Here is a 19,219-nt window from a genome sequence, read left to right on the forward strand (position 1 = left end):
CTTATCTCACTTACTTCTTTTACTGCACAGATAAGGTAGAGACACAGACAGAATATCGGCAGAAAAAACCCACCCTGCTATGTTGCTAGGAAACTAATTCAGAAAACACTGACAATACTTACAGGGTAAGGTTGGACAACAGTAAGGAGGATTGATTCTTTGCAGCTTCTATAAAAAGAAAAAAAAAGTAAGATGAAGTAAAGATTCATACTTTTATTCACTACAGATAACCAGATTGGCTTCTTAATGGAGAAAACTGCAGTAATATGGCAAAATGTTTATTACAATCACATAGCAGAGAATTACAGAGATGAATAACGTGCCAAAATAACAATGGATATTAAAAAAAGAAGTTTTTTCCAATCTAACAAATTGAATTGACTTAACTTTACAGTTTATACTATGAAATGTTTGCTTCATCAGAGACCCCTGAATGCTGCAATAATGCTTTTCTCCAGGAAGAATGGAATAATATTTGATTAATCCTACCAGTTCAGCATCTATAGACTACGAATTTCTTTCACCTACTTTATAAATGCAAGTTACTTTTTATTCCATCTAGCTCTTGCACACTTAATGCCAAATTTATCTGAAGACAGCAGTGTTTTGAAAACAAAAATGAGTACAAAATTTAGCCCCCATTTCTTTTCTAGTTTGCCTTTTTAAATGTGTGGAAAAAGATTAATATTTGGTGAACATTTTTACAAAATTGACGAAGACAGGTTTTTCTTTAAAATTAAACAGCTCCTCTTTAGGATGAAACTAGTAAATGGAAAACACATCTGAAACCCCAACTGATTTACATGATAAAGGTAATAAAGTATTAGGAAAATTGATATGATCAAAGTGGTCTAGACAAATGGCAAATGTATATTTTGACTATTGGTGGGCAGTCAGGGGTGGTGGACAACTGGGGAAAAGTAAGGGTAAAGTGGAAAAAGAAGGAAGAAAAGCCAACCAGGCTCAATATCCCTTGTATTACATCGTTGGTCAGATGGCTGCTGAGGGCAAGATAAGCTAAGAAAAGGTCAGTTGCCATTTTGTTGAGATGAAGTTGATTTTCTGTTGGTTTTACTACTTTCAAACACAATTCATTATTTATATGATTTATTGCCTGGCTAACAGGAATGCAACTGATTTGGGATGCCTGACCTGTACAGCAGAACTAATTAAAATCAGCAGAACTAATTAAAATAAATCACACTGTATTGGTCTTATACAGTGTCACCTTATATGAATATTTACATCACAGATACGCAACTTAAAAAGCCAAAAAGCAAAGAAAATAGCGGAGAGACTTAAGGCCCGGTCAGAAAACTGGTCTGGAAAGTCAGGCTATACTTGATGAAGCCATCACATCTCTGAAGGCCAACTGAGATAACGATTTCTACTTCTGTCAAAGCCATCAGTCATGCAAGAGGCAAGGTCTGACCAAATATCCCCTAACTTAATAAAAAAATATTAAGCTTCAATTTTTAGTCTTCTTATTAGATATTTGTATCATTGCACTAAAAGAGTATAGGTAGACTTTTCAAAAGAAGGGATCGAAGGCTTTGGCCACATGTCTGTGCTTGGAATAACAGAAATCAAATAAGTTAGAAAGTTAAAAATAAATTAACAAGGAGCTACATGTAATGAAAATTAAATATTCTGCCACAAACCAGCATAATTTTATCCCCTTTAGATATAATTATGACTACTTTAAGGAATTTCCCACAATTATTTTTCATTTCAATAGACATGTTCCAAAGTTAAACTCCAGGAATCATTTATTCAATTTATTCAATAAACAGCCTTTATTTACAGTGTTCGTATTTCTGAAAATTTATAGCTCATTTTAAAGGTCTGTAAGCTATAGTTTTGGAAATCTCCACAATTATTCTTTTTTATTCTCCACTGTTATTCTTGAAGACTTTATAGCATATAGTTTAAAAAAACCAACTTCCATTCTTTTTTGGCTAACAACAGGATTCCTTCTACTTTTTTCTTCCTGTTCTATATACCACATTTTTGGGAATCTGAAAATGCATGATAAGAAATGCAATTTATTTCAAGAATCTCAAAGTCCCATCTATGCTATCCACATCTACCCAATTTGCCACTGCTTTATTAATCTAGGCATTCCGCAGGCATTCTTTTCTGTAGGCAGAAAAGCCCACAGAGTTTTTAGCTATGGGATAAACCGTAGCCCTGGGATAACTACTCCAAGCCCAACTGACCCCTTCCATTACTTTCAACCCACTAATTTATGTTTCTCATGAAACATAAGATTACAACCACCCCTGCCTCCTGCAGTCCAGCTATGTCAGAGAGTGGCCTTTAAAAAAGAAAATCAGCTTTTCCTGAAAATGTTCTTCAGTGCTTTGTTATTCTTGTATTAAACTTGTCCAAGTGCCAGCGTAGGTGAGATTCAACCCAGACTAACAAGAGCTTTTTTAAACCAAAAGGTCATCACTGCTAAGATTTATTTTGGGGACAAGACTTTCTTACAGGATAATCACTTGCGTTGGAAGCATGCTAGACCTTGGACCATTCATTCAACATTTGAGGCTATAATAAGGCCATTTGGAGTGTCTGGACCTAAGCATGTTACACATACATAAAGAAGGTGTCAAGCACCACGTACAGTCCCCTCATCATTACAGAAAACATTTTCTATAAAATACATGCTACATACAGAACACAGCACAGTTACAAGAGAAATAAAAATGTTATCATCAGCTTTTTGATCTGCAGCACTCAGTCACGACTCCACTGCTTGTTTTAAAACCTTCTCAACTCATGATGACAAAACTCCAAGCCACAACACATCGCTTTCTACTTCCAATACTGTTATCAAATCCTATATATCTAAATGATAACCTTTGCACAGCACTGGAGACTGTCAATCACACCAAGTATTGTATATATCACAGTAATGGAAAAACAATGGAATCACTGACTGTGTACTGTAATCTATAAATTTTATAGCTTAAACGTATGTGTACATATGTATGTCCATGTGTGATAGTAGAATATATAAACAGTTTAGATTACACAAACTAGGTAAAGCCACCACACTTGAACGTGAGCTACTTCTTTCAAAGAACTTCTGATAGTGGCAAAGAACAATAGTCTTACTTTCTCCTGAAATGTCTTTCCTCCTTTAAGAATGTTACTAAAGTAAAGAAAAAAAAAAGATTATATATTATAGATATTTTATTACCTTTCATACTTAACCACAACGAAGTTATTTCTCTTTTAGATCTACATACTCTTTTAGAGTCAGTCAAGACCAAATATCTGTAACTCCAAACTTGGACTTTTTGGGTGCTCTGCCACCTGACCGGCTAACACCAACATCACCGCAAAATATCATCATGTTTCTCTCATTTCCTGACATTAGAATCAAGCGGTGAGAACAAGGCTAAAACCTGAAAACTACAATGGGAATTTCAATGACTCATCTCTTTGTCCTTCCCTGTGCCCCAGGTGGTGATTACATTTGTCCGTTCTCCCTCCTCCTTACAGCTACTTAGGCTGTAACAAGGAGAGAATATAGATGGTTCGAGAATCAAATTATAGCGCATTATAAAGGTTAAAGTTGTATTACTAAGTATCGCGCATCTCAGGCTACATGAGGCGTTAACATTCAGCTACAATGCCAGCCATTGACTTTGTCTGTGAACTTGTGGCTGGAAATTACTGTCTCTCTTCTGCTTCCTTCTAGCTGGAAGAGAGGAAGGGATGCGGGGCAGACGAGGGAAGTGGGGACACCCCCAGTGTCTGAGACATATGGGATAAGTGGCTCTGTTCTTCGTATGCGTCCTACAGCAAATGTAACACATGAATAAAGACAAAAGAGATATGTTACCTATACTCTTAAGAACCGAGAGTGGAAAATCATTGTTTATGCTCATTTAAAAGCTTTTAGCAATTTTACACACTAGAGGAGTACTGGGTTTCTCTCCCAGTGAAGATGAACGAATTAGGAATTGACATATAATAAATAATTTTATGTACAGGGAATGTAATGAAGAAAAACCTTTCTCTTAATCATAACTTATCTACGGTACACTCACACCAAACATCAAATTCTGAAACTTTGTGTTTTGAAATGCTACTTCAGGATCCTCTGTTTCACTTTGGGTCTCACTATTGATGAGAAAGTCTAAATTTCACAATTACAAGGTGCGATGCCGTGATTTGCAGTATGCTTCACACCACATTTTTGAAGTAAGGAAACAAAAATCAATGGGTCAAAAACTAACTACAAAGTGTAACAAGTTACCTCAAATGCCCTATTCAAATCTAAGGAAAGTGGAACTCATCTTCAAATTCTAGCATCTAGGCTAGAGAAAAATCATTCAGCATTTGAATGTCTTTCATTATTATGAAGATGAAGGCAGTTATAATGAACAAAGAGTTTGCAAAGTCACTCTGTTGTAGTACATTTTGAATTATTTCAAAAGGATCATTTTGATTTGAGCTGTATATACATTTTTACATAAAACCTGTTCTACAGTACTTATCTTCACCCAGAGAAGCTTCAAATTTCACTTCTCCACACTTTTATCATAAGCAGCAGTTCCTGTGGAAAAGAACAGTTTGCCCAGAGGTCCACCTAAATTTATTTCCAGAGCCGGAGACATCTTCTGGAGGGAACTTGATGGGACAGAGTAGGCCCATCTTAACCCAGTGTTGACTCATCCTTTGCTGTTATCACACAGCCCCCCCGCAGTGTGCCTCCAGGTCCTGCAATGATGCCAACCTGCCTGAGTGGACTAGGGGAACCTTGATAAACCAGTGAACAAACTCAGTATTCACTGACACCCATGAAACAGTGCAGAGGGACAGGGGGAGAGGGAGGCTTTAAGAAGATTATGCCTTTGCCCAGGGCTATTTTTGTCACAAGAGAAGCAGCGCTGTGCAAACACAAACACACAATCTAAAAGCCCACGCAGACCAGCTCCCCTGTACTGGAGAACTCCTCCAGCAAGAGCCATGGCGTGTGGGGCTCTTCCCACTCCGTTTCCAAAGGCAACACTGCAGCACACAAACTACAGGCAGCATTTCCATGACTCAGTAGCTTGTAACTGAGAATCACAATAGATTAAACTAGGCTGGAAGCCATGCTACTCTGGGCAGATCGCTTCTGGCCTCTTGATTCTTCTACCCATAGAGGAATATTGTTTTAGCAGCAGGTGAAGAATCTGACCTCTCCAAGCCCAGAAGGAGGATATTTTACAGACAGTTTTTAGGGGAATACACAAAAATATACTTTCTCAAGAGGTTGCCAGTACACGGCACAAGAACTGCTTGAAGGATGACAGTGGGATTTCAGTTTCTCTGCCTGTCCAGCTGGCCACACTGACCTCCGGGAAGTCTCTCTGGAGACCCTGTACACAGCTAGTTATGGGCTATACTGCCATCATGCTATGCAGGCAAGGCAGGGTATGCCACGTATGGCATTACTTCCCCAACTCCATCTCAGAAGACAGTTGCAGAAGCGCAGCAGGCAAGAAACGTAGGCTCATGAAATAAGGTACACTACCACAAAGGTGAGGTATGGGGTCCCAGTTTGGGGAGGAGGAGTAAGGTTGCATGGTCTGTGGATAGAGCAGATGGGACATGAGGCCAAGGTCTTGCTTTAGGGGTGGACACATGAGGAACAACCTAAGAGATGAATGGGAGCATCAGGTTAATTGCTGTTTTTTCCTGGGATGACAGAGCACAGAACACAAAGACCATGGTGTTCAGCTCTTACTTGTGGAGATAGAGAGGGTGTGTTGGAATCCTTGCTATAAGAAGGCAGAGGGATCACACTCATGTTTGGAAAGCTGGTGGCTGCTTCTTCTACCACTGCCCTTAGCCTCACTGTCAATACAGTGAAACACTCTTGACACCCAAGCAACTTCAACTTGTGAGCTCCTGAACCCCACAGTTTCAGTTGAATAGCCCTGGTGCTTCACAAGGTCTTTAAGTCTGCCATTAAATACGTGAGGACTTGCAGCGGTCAGAAGCAATCTGCGCAAGAATCTGGGTATTTTACAGGATTCCTGTTCAAATGTATGAGCCCTAAAAACTGCGCGAGTAATGGATGCTTGAAATGGCCACTGCCACATAAAGTACAAAAGATATAAGCACCGGATTATTACTGCACTGCAGGATCAAACAGCAGCAGAAACACAGCTGAGAGAAAAGATACTCTGATTCGAACATAAATAACTTCAATAATAGCATACAGAAAATTACTGTCAAAGCAAATTGTGTTTTATATAAATGTTCTTCTTTCTTTTAAAGGTCTGGCATGGTGTGAAAGTCAATCTTTAAAATTGTCACAATCTGCAGCTGGCACTAATTGGAACCCTTGTTGGCAGTCTCCGTAAGGGGCCAAGAAGCGAGTGTGTCTGCAGGCTGAATTACGCTCGCTTCCTCCCATAGAAGTGGTCCCTTCAGATCAGGGCTGTGGCACACTGGCGGGTTTTCATACAGGAGATGCCATTTCAGATGCCTCTGCAGTAAGGGCTTTGAGAATAAAAAAGCCTCCCGTTCTCTAAGGCTGTCCATCTGTCAAGCTTTCACATGCACCAAATTCACTCCATTTTTCTCCTTTACTAACAAGGTGAACCCTATAAAGAAGCTGTTCTTGAATTTCGATGCTTTATAAAGACCTATATTTACCTCTAGCCAAACTAATCCTCCTCTCCACAAACACACAAAGTTGTCCATCTGCTTTTATTCTCAACTATAAGGCTACAGTCTTTGTAGCTGAATTACCAAAATATTAGTCAAACAGTAAATACCCATGTACACTGTACAAGAGTGCCTTGATAAGGCTGTCTGAATAGCAACAACAGCGTCATACTCCTATCTAACTGCTGAGCAATGTTACCTGCAATCCTCTACCAGCTCCTTCTTACTCTATTTCTACAATCAATTCTGGAGCCCAACTCTAAATCAGCAATATGCGGAAAACTCTACATTGACTGGGACACCCTCCTTAGGAAACCATTTTTCTCCTTACGCAAATCCATGACGGACTCCCTCAGCCCTCGAGAGAACTTGGGAGATAAAACTCAAGACAGAGCAGAGGACATATGAGGAGTTACTAACACTGGAGTTGTCTACTCCAAGAGAATCAGTATTTGCTCATTTTGGCCACTGTAAAAACCGAGAGCCAGATGGTCATGCATGTATATCTGATGGACTGAGACTTTCACCAAGTCTGACTGTTAGTGTGCTACTGCCACATGATCACAGCATAAATTACTTCACGCTGCATGAAGATGCCATACTGCCAAGGAGAAAAATGTAGCGCTTACTCCCCTATTAATTAATTGTTCAGCTGTCCTCTTCTAATTAGACTTTCTGCACATTAGTTTTAAGGGATCAAAGACAGATAAAGCGGGATAATATTGGTCTCTCAGGTCACTCATCCAAGCCAACGTTTCCCTATCATTAACTGCCAAAGCCTCAGAAGCTCTGAGGAGAAGTTAATTCTCAAAGTGTAATGAACAAAGTGCAATATAAGCCAGCCCCAAGATGTCTATTGTTGAGATATCTTTAGGAATGGCGCTACGGAGCTACTATACAATACTACCAAACCAAAATCTTTACAGAACAGGGTGGTCTCACCATGGAAAGGGCAGTTCCACTCCCCTGAAAATCTCCCATCTTTATTTGTCAGACTATGTTGTTTCCATCAGGCTGCCATGACTTTTAAATGGCATTTCCGTGGGCATTTTGGGCGAGCCCTTTCAGACAGGGTTTCGAAGTGAGCTAAATGCAATTCTGTTTCCCCATTCTGCAGTTGCCCATGTGCAGAAGCCGCAGGCACCCAACAGCTGCCCACCGCACACACTACTCGGCTACGTTAAACGCTTGCAATTAACTTGGGATCACTTAGCTTTTCCACTAACACACTTACTGAGGACTTCCAGGAACTTGGACTGTCCCGAAACACCAGGGTTGCAGAACAAAACGCACAACATGGTAAATTCTAACCGTTCCACAAAATCCAACCCAATGCTGACAGGAAAGATTATGCTTTTGCTTTAAAGCAGTGGCATGGACCAGTTGTCTGGTGCAGCCACCAGCGACCTAGCAATGATTATGAAATCTGTTCCGATTACTCTGTCATTTCTTAACTTCAACTTTCGAAAATGGAGCCGCCATGACTCTGTTACAGTTGCATAGGTGGCCACAGCAAAATCTAATTTGAAAAATGCGAAAGGTAATTACCATATTCTTCTAATTCTCTAACTGTTTGCAAATACACCTGGATGTTCCAACTGGATTCAGAGTTCGTTTACCTGGGAGCGGGAAAGAAAAGGACTAAAACACCTTGAGTGCTTTTCTGCACAGGCCCCAGATTAGCACATTATCTGAATTAGATTAAGAGAGGCTTTTTTGTGCTCTACTGAATTTTCAGCAGTCGCTTAGACTGCTTGATGCAGTCACAAAATTATTTGAATTTTTACCTCCACAGTGGAAACAGACAAAATAATGAAGCTTAAAGGACTCAAGGAAATGATGAGGTAACTTTCCAAATCCCCAAAATTGGTATTATTCTGTTCACTTATTTCAGTATCACAATACATACCACAATACGATCTAGCAATTGAAAAGGATGTTTCAGAGAGCAAATATAACTCTAATATTCACATAATGAACCCTTGTTGGTTTCTTATTTTTTTTTCTTTCAAAGAGACACAACATAAATTTTCACTTAGGAAAGAAATTCTCTCTTCTAATGGTTTATTTTTAGTGTCTGTTTTTGCTGACACTGTGTTACAAAGTAACAATCATTCCTTCACATAATAATGGTTTGCTCTAGTCTGGCTGCAGCAGATCTCTCATGCCTGGTGGGAAGCGAAAGTTTTGATTTCATCAATACTGGGCTGCTTCTTCTCATTACAAGTGGCAGAGCAGCATGCTTAAGATGACGACGTCTTGACAATGGGGAAAAAAGAATAAAAGAGAAATAATAATTCTTTGAATAGTCACACAGTATAAAGGAAAAAAGCAGTAGTAAAAGACCAACAGCTACGGTCATGGTTTGACAATACACTAAATCAGGCTTCCCGTACTGGATTGAAAAATCTGCAGCTGTGTGCTGCACGGCTCTGGAGCAGTCTGTGATCAGTGCCTACCACGGTACCAGCATGCTCAGAAACATCATTAAATCAGATTTTATACAGCATTAGCTATTGTCTTTCCTTCAGCAGATGCCATAATGCTCGCAAAGAAGCCAACAAGAACTTCAGGGCACGTCTACTGCCTAATTTCACAGAAATGTAACTCCGTGCCCAGGCCAAAACTGCACTGGCGACTGAACGAGCAAGGTGCAGCACGAAACCCAAGCTGGCGTGACACATGACTGCTTACGGCCACAATGGCCTGAAAGGCTGTGAAGGGAAGCGCACTTGCTGCGGTGGTCACGGCATCTTCTGTCAGTAGGCAAACGGATGCTGCTGCCTTTGACAAGGAAACCCTGCCTCCAGCAGAGCTCTCCTTTGCTACCAAGTCTTGACAAAAGTTAGGCAGCTGATATACTGATATTAACATAACGCAAATATCGCTTCATTAGTGTTTCTACTCTCCCAACAGCCTCCCCCTACTTTGATTTTTGTCATTGGTGGACGTACTTTGAACACAAGTAGTGTGTACAGTAGACTTACTGTATACGCTGGTGCAGCATTTTGCACTGTGAGGTTGGGTCAATCTAGATAGTATGGCAGCTAAGAGATCAATAAGAAGAGTAATTCAATAAAATGCATTATCTAATGCCAAACACTTTGAATAAATAATCATGTCAATGAATTAAAATAAACTCTGATAGAAAATTGTTGCTCCTTGCTGAGAAAGGAGGAGACCACATGCTCTAAAATCACATTTCAAATTGGAAATAAGGAAGTGAAATAAAAGACAGCTGAAGATGTTAGAAACTGCAGAGGAATGACACCTGTATCAATAAGATTGCAAAAGAGATCTATGGGAATTACGTATTAAAGAGGAGGAAAGATTACAAAAAATGAGAAAATCTTAAAGATATTTTTACTATGTGACAAATTTAACTGTAATCTTTTACGATCAGAGCTTCATTTTCATTTGTACTGAAGCAACAGAAATCATTACAGCTGCTATTCATAATCTGTACAGCACTGGCTTTTCACTTTCAGGTTAGGGTATTGTGTATGTAGTAATGAAAGGTCAGGCGTTCACATACATCCTTCATTCCTGCAGCTATTCAATTTTTTTTCTTTTCCTTAATGCTTTTCAAAAAGCAGAACATCAGATAAATTTTGCTGATTAAATGTTAAATGCTTTGGGAGCATCTTGTTTTAGAGAGTTATCCAAGTTATAATTAATAATGCATAACATTCACATAGGGCTATTTCATGTCAGAAGTCCTTCATAGACATTATCTTGGCTCTAAGTAATCCAACCAATAAAGAAAAAGAAATTAAGAAGAGGAAGATTCATTCAGAAATGAGATAAAGCTCTTGAATTCTGAAGAATATTGTATTTGCGAGCACTATATTATATACTGCTCTCAGTTCAATATTATTGGCTTTATTATTGTTCCTTAAGAAAAACACATTCAAAGAGTAAATGGTTTTTTTTCTTTCAGATGCCTGAACACTATTATTTTTGCTTTTAAGTCTTATCTGCTTTTTTGAAGCAGACTATCTGATCCAGTCTAAGAGCATCTTTATTCTTTGTTATAGATCACATTGCTATTATCGTGTTTTAAATAATTAAAGACTGAAAGAAATAGTTTTACGAAATAAATGTTCCAACAAAGCAAGATTCATTCAATTCCTCATTAAGAAAAGTTTCAGCGGCCAGTGGCTTCAGTTTTGTGGGCATTATTATTCTTCTTCTAATATCTGCAAGGTTAGACAATTATGGATACTGAGCTGCAGAGACTAACGCAGAATGATTTTTGCTTACTGAGTCTGGAATAGAAAATTGGTTGGTCGGATGCCAAGGACGTATCTATGTGCCACTTGAAGCAGTGTAAGTGACGGCAAATGTGATTTTATAATGATTTGAATGGGCGGCCAAAGAGGCTATGCTTCTTAAGCCACCATGCACGTGGCACAGTAATTCAGGCAGCAGCAGTCCCAACGTGCAACCTGTTTGCCTATATTTGTGCCCCCACACGTTACTTGGTATATTTAAGATGCAGACTGATGTGAGGAGAAATTGAGTCAGAATTGTTGCCAGCCAATTAACCACTTGCTTCTGTTAAATTGCATTAGTTATTAAAAAGTCCTGCCGTGAATATATACCATATATCCAGAATGTTTTCAATTCAAAGGTTCACCGCTCTTTTTTTTTTTTTAAAGGATGCATTTATTTATTGTGCTAAAATCGGTAAGATATGACTTTAAAAATCTATTCTATTTTAAGCTCTGTCCAACCTTTCAAATTCATATTGTTAATTTTCATTTAATACATCTAAATATTTATGCTGGTTAACTTCATAATGTATTTATGCTGTTATACCCTTTCTTTTTTCCCCCTTTTGTATCACTAGAACTACAAAATTTGTTTTACGTTTTCCTTGTGACAAAGAATCACTAATACAAGTCTCACTGAAAAGTTACTAAGCAAATGTACGCTGCACGTAAATGTGGTCCTTAAGATAAAACTTAAATTACACTTAAGCTGAAATTCTTCCTTGATAAATGCAGAAATATTGCAAAATATAGGTGGTGGAAGGCATGTTTGAAAAAGGGAGAAGAAAATTACCCTGAAGACACAAATCAGGCATAAAATGCTGAACAGTTGTGTTCCTCTATCCACACAGAAAATGAAGACGTAATTGCAGTGCGGTTGGACGCACCAGTGTGAGATTTGATCTAGGTAGGATGGGCAACAGCTGCAGTAAAAATACAATGCCGCCCTCTTCAGTATCAGTTATACCCCCCAGAAAACACCCACGCTTGCAGAGCCAAGCCGGTGCTTCGTTATCCATACCAGCCAAATTAAAGTTCACTCGGGGATAGGATTCGCACACGTGCTGCATCCAGGCCAGCCCCAGCCCACCGCCTCCGCAGCACCGCAGAAAAAAACACCCCCGAAAATTAACCAGTTTCATCACTGTCCTCTCCTGCTCCTTCCAAGCTGTGGGTAATGGTCAGGACTGAAGAGGAGGGCGGTAAAACATCTCTCTGCTCTTTAAGAAAATGGTGAGGGGGAGGAGGAAAGCTGTTCGTGGAGGAGGAGAATACGTAACTCACCATATAGCTGCAGCCAGAAGGTGGTAGGAGGGAAGATGGATATTGATATAGGGAAAAAAGAAGGAGGGACTGACTTCATGCGACTTGCTAAATTAATTTTATAGGCATTTTCTAAATAATTTATCAGGTATACTTGTATTTTTTTTTATTTCCCCCAGCTAGATCTACATCCCCTGTGGCTTGACAGGGAGCTTCTGTTTCCCCGGTGGCAGCTGAGCCCCTCTGCTGCAGGACCATGGCCCCATGGCACCAGCATCACTGCTCTGCTGTATGGAGACATGATTTGACCCAAAACGCTTAAGCGAGCAGAGTTGTCTTATATATTACACCACAGGGGCCAGGGCACGCCGCTGCTGCAGCTCTGAATCAGCCGGTCAAGAAGCACCTCCTCTGGGCAGGAGCCAGGGCTGCCAGCATGGGCCGCACGGGCTGCTGGCAGGTTTCTGGGACGGAGCAGGGAGACACCCATCTGTGAACGGCAAATGGTGAAAAGGTGGGAGACAGTAGCTGAGAGGCTCCGACCATCCAGCACAGCCGGCACCCCTCCTAACTGGACTTCGCCGGCGAGATTCACCTCGAGCTGTCTAATGGCATGAGGTACCACTTAGAGAACTTCTCTAGCCGCTTTTTGTAATCAGACGGACAGCTGCAAATAGTTTCTCCCACCTTCAGCATGGCTACAGGAGACCACTGTGGGCTAAAGGCACAACTTTAAACAGCCGGAGCTCATAGAGGTGAATTTTTGATCAGGTACGGGAGCAGCTTTGTTGTTCAAAAATCACAGGCACAAACCGAGCAACAGGCTGCTCTGTGGGCTGCACACTGGGCTGTAGGCACCTGAGCTCCACCTACCTGGCTTTGGCCACTGCAGGCCTGGCTCTTGTAGTCTAAGCCAACTCAAGTATGCCACGTAAAAATGTCTCCCATATAAGCAAATGAAACAACTTCAATGAGTCAAAAAACTACGCAATATCAAGGTTTTCCTTCTACAAAATAACTCCTATAAAGAAGAACCTTAGGGGTTTGCAGTATTCTTCTCTCGGTTAAACACCCCATTCTTCTCTTGAACAGCTGATACTTCTGTTTCATCATTAGTATGTTGAGGACTCTCATTTAAAGCTAGTCGATGAAGTCGTTAGGCACCACGGATATCCCTCACTTCAGCTGCAATCATGAGATAAGCATCAAAAAAAAGCTTCAAAAGTCTTATCTTCTTCATTTGTACACAGAGACAATGATCTATCTGCTCAAGAATAAATTCCTTGTTCCAAGGACGTGCATTAAAATTCAGTTCTCAAAGGGGACATAACAGAGGATTTAGCATGCAAAGGATACGTGTTCTTTAAAGGCTATATGTCAAACTGCAAGATTAAAAACAGACTTGTCAAAATTGAGTCTGACAGAAACTACCGTAACATCTCCTATGTTCCAATGGACATAATACTCTTCATTATGTAGTCACATAGTAATTTTTCTGGGCAACCTGGCGAGTTCTCTGGAGTCTAATTAGACTGCAAATGTGATTCTAAAAAAGCAAATTAAAACATTATTTTAAAATTACATTTACTGCTGATGCAAAGTGCAAGATTACAAGTATTGGCTCACAGTTTCTTCACATCTACAGGTCAGTTGATTTTTGCATACATGTAAGCGAGGAGAACAGAGTCCATTCTCATGCATAATTTCAGCCTTTTGGTTGAATCTGTCAGTGAAAAGTGGGTGAGAGCAAGAACAAGATGTAAACACACAGGCCAGAGAACACCAATAATGTATTTTTATCACCTGCAAACCAAACTAGATTCAAAACTGGCCAGGTGCATTTCATGAACTCCTCATGTCATATATGGCAAGAGAAGGATAAAATATAAAAAAGTTCAAAATTATTAATCTGTGATTCTACAGAAAAGGATCCAGCTATTAAAAGTCTTTTAAACCTCGCAAATCCTTTTATTTTCAAGGAATTTTTCATTCCCTAATTCTGTCCTATCCTGACTTTTTGCATTTCAGTGATGCTAAAGATAATCCCAGGGCATGAGCTCTTAGTCTACAAAGGATCAACAGCCACAAAATCATACAAAGAAAAGAGGCAGGGGAGAGAAGTATCCTTATAGAATATCAGATTCTCAAAGCTAATCATTAAAAAGAAAAGTGGAGGAGGGAGATCAGAGAGCTTTGAGAGGATTTATTTTGTTTGCTTTCCTCCCTCTACCCTCGCCCCAGATGCAGCTTCCCGAGAAACGATCAAAGTTCATACCTTCCCTGTGGCTTTTCTGAAGATTCGATCTCCAGGGGGGAGGTTTCAGGAAGGTCACCTATGAAGAGGATCTTTGCCCCTCAAAATCCAGAAGTTCAGCATTTGAACAATGTACGATTAGCATTTTTAAAGGCAATTAGAAACAATACACTCTTCTAGTTCTTTGCTTCATCCTGTGAGACCAAATGTCTAACTTTTGCTTTGCTGTTCTGCATGCTGCTGTTGCCAATATCATTAACCTATTTATTCAGCCTGATGCACCTCAACGTTTTGCAAAATGCAGCGGTGACTTTGTGCTTCACGTGCAGTGCTGTGTAGTTGGGGCAGTGGAACATCGGGGAAGTGTCCCTGTGTGAGCAGAGGTCTGAAGACCACCTCCTTTTCTGCCCATGGGCAAAAAATTCCAGGAGTCCCAAAGGCCATGCATGTTTTGGTGGCCTGCACAACAAATCCACACAAAACCAGCCACTGGAGATGTTTATGGATAGAATCATAGAATCATAGAATTGTTGAGGTTGGAAGGGACCTTTAAGATCATCGAGTCCAACCTTTAGCCTACCCTGACAAGAGCCACTTCTAAACCATGTCCCTAAGTGCCCCATCTACCTTTTTTTTAAACACCTCCAGGGATGGTGAATCCACCACCTCCCTGGGCAGCCTATTCCAATGTTTAATAACCCTTTCAGTGAAAAAATGTCTCCTAATATCTAATCTAAACCTCCCCTGACGTAACTTGAACCCGTTTCCCCTCGTCCTATCACTTGTCACCAGGGAGAAGAGGTCAGCCCCCATCTCTCTACAACCTCCTTTCAGGTAGTTGTAGAGGGTGATAAGGTCTCCCCTCAGCCTCCTCTTCTCCAGGCTAAACAACCCCAGCTCCCTCAGTCGTTCTTCATAAGGTTTGTCCTCCAGACCCCTCACCAGCTTTGTAGCCCTTCTCTGGACACGCTCCAACACCTCAATGTCCCTCTTGTAGCGAGGGGCCCAAAACTGAACGCAGTACTCGAGGTGGGGCCTCACCAGTGCTGAGTACAGGGGGATGATCACTTCCCTAGTCCGGCTCACCACACTATTCCTGATACAGGCTAGGATGCTGTTGGCCTTCTTGGCCACCTGGGCACACTGCTGGCTCATATTCAGCCGGCTGTCAACCAACACTCCCAAGTCCTTTTCTGTTGAGCTGCTTTCAAGCCACTCTGCCCCAATCCTGTAGCGCTGCATGGGGTTGTTGTGTCCCAAGTGCAGGACCCGGCATTTGGCCTTGTTGAACCTCATACCATTGGTCTCAGCCCATCGGTCCAGCCTGTCCAGATCCCTCTGCAGAGCCAAGGATGCCTACAGCTATGTTATGCTGACTTTAGGCCTGCCACTCCTTTTATCTGGGCTGGCTCTTGGGGAAGGAGATGGAAGGAGTGGTAGACTACCTCCCCCCTGAGCTCACCGTGAGGCGCAAGGGCAGAAGGGATGGCTCCTCTCCAGCCTCCAGTCTTTTCTTCCCGTGTTCTAGGCTGGGAAATATTACAGCTCCTTCAGATGCCACCTACCGCCTGTCGGTCTACAAATTACTAACAAGTAATTTAGAAAATTATATTGCTCTGGAAACATATGAGTCCTTTCCCTTTGCAGAATAAGGGTAAGATCTGCACAGAGCCATTCCCATGCACTACAGTGAGGGAGGTGGAAGGGAAAGGGTAAGACAATGGTAAGTTTATGGCTTCCACTTGAAGAGTCCGTATTATATATATTCATTAAGGAGGTCTTTGATTACATGTGCAGCCAATGAAGGGAAGATAATGTTGTAGGTTACAGTGTGTTGAAAGAAGACAGGAAAACAGGAGCCTATAGGCTCCTGTTGTGCTGCTTTTTAAGGGGAAAAAAAAACCAAAACAGAAATTACCACGAGTATTCAGGACTGTTAGGGGATGTGCAGAAAAATGAAGGGAGGAAAAAAATGTTTATGCTTTTTCTAATTAAAAGGGTTGTAGAAAGAAATCTTCCCCAAGAGAGAATATTCTGTAAACAAGTCATTGTGTAGTCTCTCTGACCTTTCTCTGAAACAACTGGAACCAGTCCTATCAGATACAAAATACTGGAATAAAGACTTTGGATCTGATTTGGTCTGGCGGTTCCTAAATTGTTGCATTCCCCTTCCAAGTGATTAATTTGTTTCATAAAAGCTTGTGATAATGCTCACATTCAGAGGTTACCCAGTACACACAGTACTGACATTTTTGGTTGACATTTGCTTTTCGTCAAAGTTCTCCTGAACTTCAGCAATCAGCACTGAAGTATCTGTTATATGGAATGCAACGGTAAATTCTAAATCTAATGAATTTTCTCCGCACAAAATGCTTAGCTCAGGAAGGCAGATGATTTCACTGAAAAGCGCATTACTATATATGTTGTAAAGAAGGGTGCTATCAATTAACCACGTATTTTGTTTTATCCATTTAAACTCGATTTTAGTAGGTCAGAATTTGAAATAGGGAGGCATTTCTGATTCAGCCTCCTTTGGGTTTCCATCTCTAACACTGTACCAAGGACTGGAAAACTAAACCAATTAGCTTAAGGAAAGTAAAAAGAGAAACATGAAAAGCACTGAAATTTGATTTCAAAAACCTTCCCGTTATTATAATTACTGTAAAGATGGTAGTGATGATGCATATAAACGTCCTGCTACAAGCCATCAAATGGTTAAACTACATGCAACACTTGTGAGGAAGAGGATGAAGACAGAAGTAGCAGAGGAGATGTGGCAAAGGCAGCTCTCCTGGGCACGGTCTCCCTTTCCTCCCCCTCTAACCTCTTTTCATAGTAAAACAGCCTCAGGAAAAAGGAGATGAACCGATTTATATCAGAAACTTTATCTCAGTACTGTCAAACTCACGCATTAAATAATGGTGTATCAAAGCTTACCATGACTTAAAAGCCACGATGCCAGCTATGATAACCTTCTATCTTCTGTTTTTGCGTTTCTGGTCTTTCAGAGCTTACGATTTTATGCTCTTTCTGCAGTCTACAGGACTGGGCTCTTCCACTTATACAAGACTGGGACTTTCACCCATTCACATAAATGCCACAACTCATAACAAAATTACCTAATGGTTTAATTCAGACTCGTGAGAGAAATACAGGGAAAGAACTTCCAACTGCCTGCTATTGTTTGGTAACTACATAAAAAATACCCACTGTTTTTTTCTCTTCTAGCCAGAAACTGAAGTTGAAGGCTGCTATTGCAAGCTATGATAGCCCTCCACTGGGCCCCACACACATCTGCACCCTGCCCCAGAGACGCTGGTGTGAAACGGGTACAAATAGAGGGTGATGCAGGGAAAAAATGGTAGTAAAGCCAGTGCATAGACCATCCTACTGAGGCACAAACCAACCATAAGACTTTTAAACTTCTACATGTTTCATTTATTTACAACTGTCATTTATTGTCATCTGTACTCATAAAACCTAACACACTAAAAACTCCTCCAGTGTCTTGCTCCTCTATGGTTTGGTTTTGTAACATATAGCATTACCTTACAAATGGCTTTAGCCAACTTGAAATACCTCATTTTGACCTCGTGTTTTTTGAAGCCCTTGGTAGGCACCCAGTTTCAGAGAAGGGAGAGAGATGGGAAAGGGGAGGGAGAGAATTAGGGAGAGTTATGTGAAAAGGATCTGCAGTAGCCGGCACGGGTAGCCACCGGGAATGGCATGTCACAAAACCACTCCTTGAATTACCCTAGATCAAATAGGTAAATGCTTTCTTAAAGTGTGTTATTCCACCATTTAACAGCTATATCTTAAATAAAATAGCAGGCTACAAGTAGAGCCACTACAAGTAATCCATGGGGTAATCCATAAACAGCCTCATCCAAATCGTCCCGAAATCCATCAAAAGACTTCCCCGGCCTTCAGCAGGCTTTGCATCAGACATATTTTGCTGGAGAATGAACATTGCTCCATACTTCCCAAGAGAACAAAGCACAGGTAGCAAGGCAACACCTTTCCTGTCACTTTTAAAAGATCTTTGTCAAATTTTTCCCTTATGAAAGCATGAAACAAGCAGGAACTTCTTCCCAGAAAGCAGAAGATTAGTATTTCTAGAAGCAGGCAGTATACATTTCAGCATTTATAGTTATGGACACATCATTTATAGATTCAACATACAGAATATTAATCATGTTCATTGCTGTCCCTAAACAAAAAATAAAACGGGCATTATTCTCTGTGCCTGCAAAAACAAATCCGTCATCTATCTCAGGTAAATAAAAAATAATTAATTTACAAAGCTGTTATTTGCACTTGACTGTTTAATGGGCAGGAGTTTTAATTTATCTGGCTCTGGCAGGATAGGGGGGGAAAGCACTATAACTACCACTGTATCACGTTTAGTAATTGTGAAATGCTATGTTTTGTTGCTCTATTTACAATAATAACAGTATTGTTAAACAGCTATCAGAACAAATGTATTTTTGCCCGAAAAGCCACTGACATTTGTCTTTATAAATTAAGCCAGACATAAAAATCCATGTTTATAATGATATCACCTTCTTTGAAATAACAAAACAGTGCCCTGTTTGTAGGATACAACCTGTATCCTACTGGAAAATGCATATTATCGTGCCTCATGCATCAGATATCTAAATGAACAGCCTTGACAAGAGCTTTTTTTCCCCCTCATTGTTAATGACATACATGCAAAAGCACTGTAATTATTCTAAAGCAGCAGCTGAAGGAA

General features: G+C 40.5%; 1 protein-coding gene across 4 annotated transcripts in view; it reads right to left on the reverse strand.

Annotated features, from left to right (window-relative positions):
* The window catches only part of FRMPD4 (FERM and PDZ domain containing 4), a 304,950-nt gene that overhangs the window by 31,375 nt on the left and 254,356 nt on the right, over window positions 1-19,219 (reverse strand). For all 4 annotated transcript variants that reach the window (XM_074606470.1, XM_074606445.1, XM_074606459.1 and 1 more), the window contains exon 5: window positions 123-168. In XM_074606470.1, coding sequence (XP_074462571.1) covers window positions 123-168 — 46 coding nt within the window. The remainder of the gene's footprint in view (window positions 1-122; window positions 169-19,219) is intronic.

Source organism: Larus michahellis, chromosome 1, assembly GCF_964199755.1.
Source record: "Larus michahellis chromosome 1, bLarMic1.1, whole genome shotgun sequence".
Lineage (NCBI taxonomy): Eukaryota > Metazoa > Chordata > Aves > Charadriiformes > Laridae > Larus > Larus michahellis.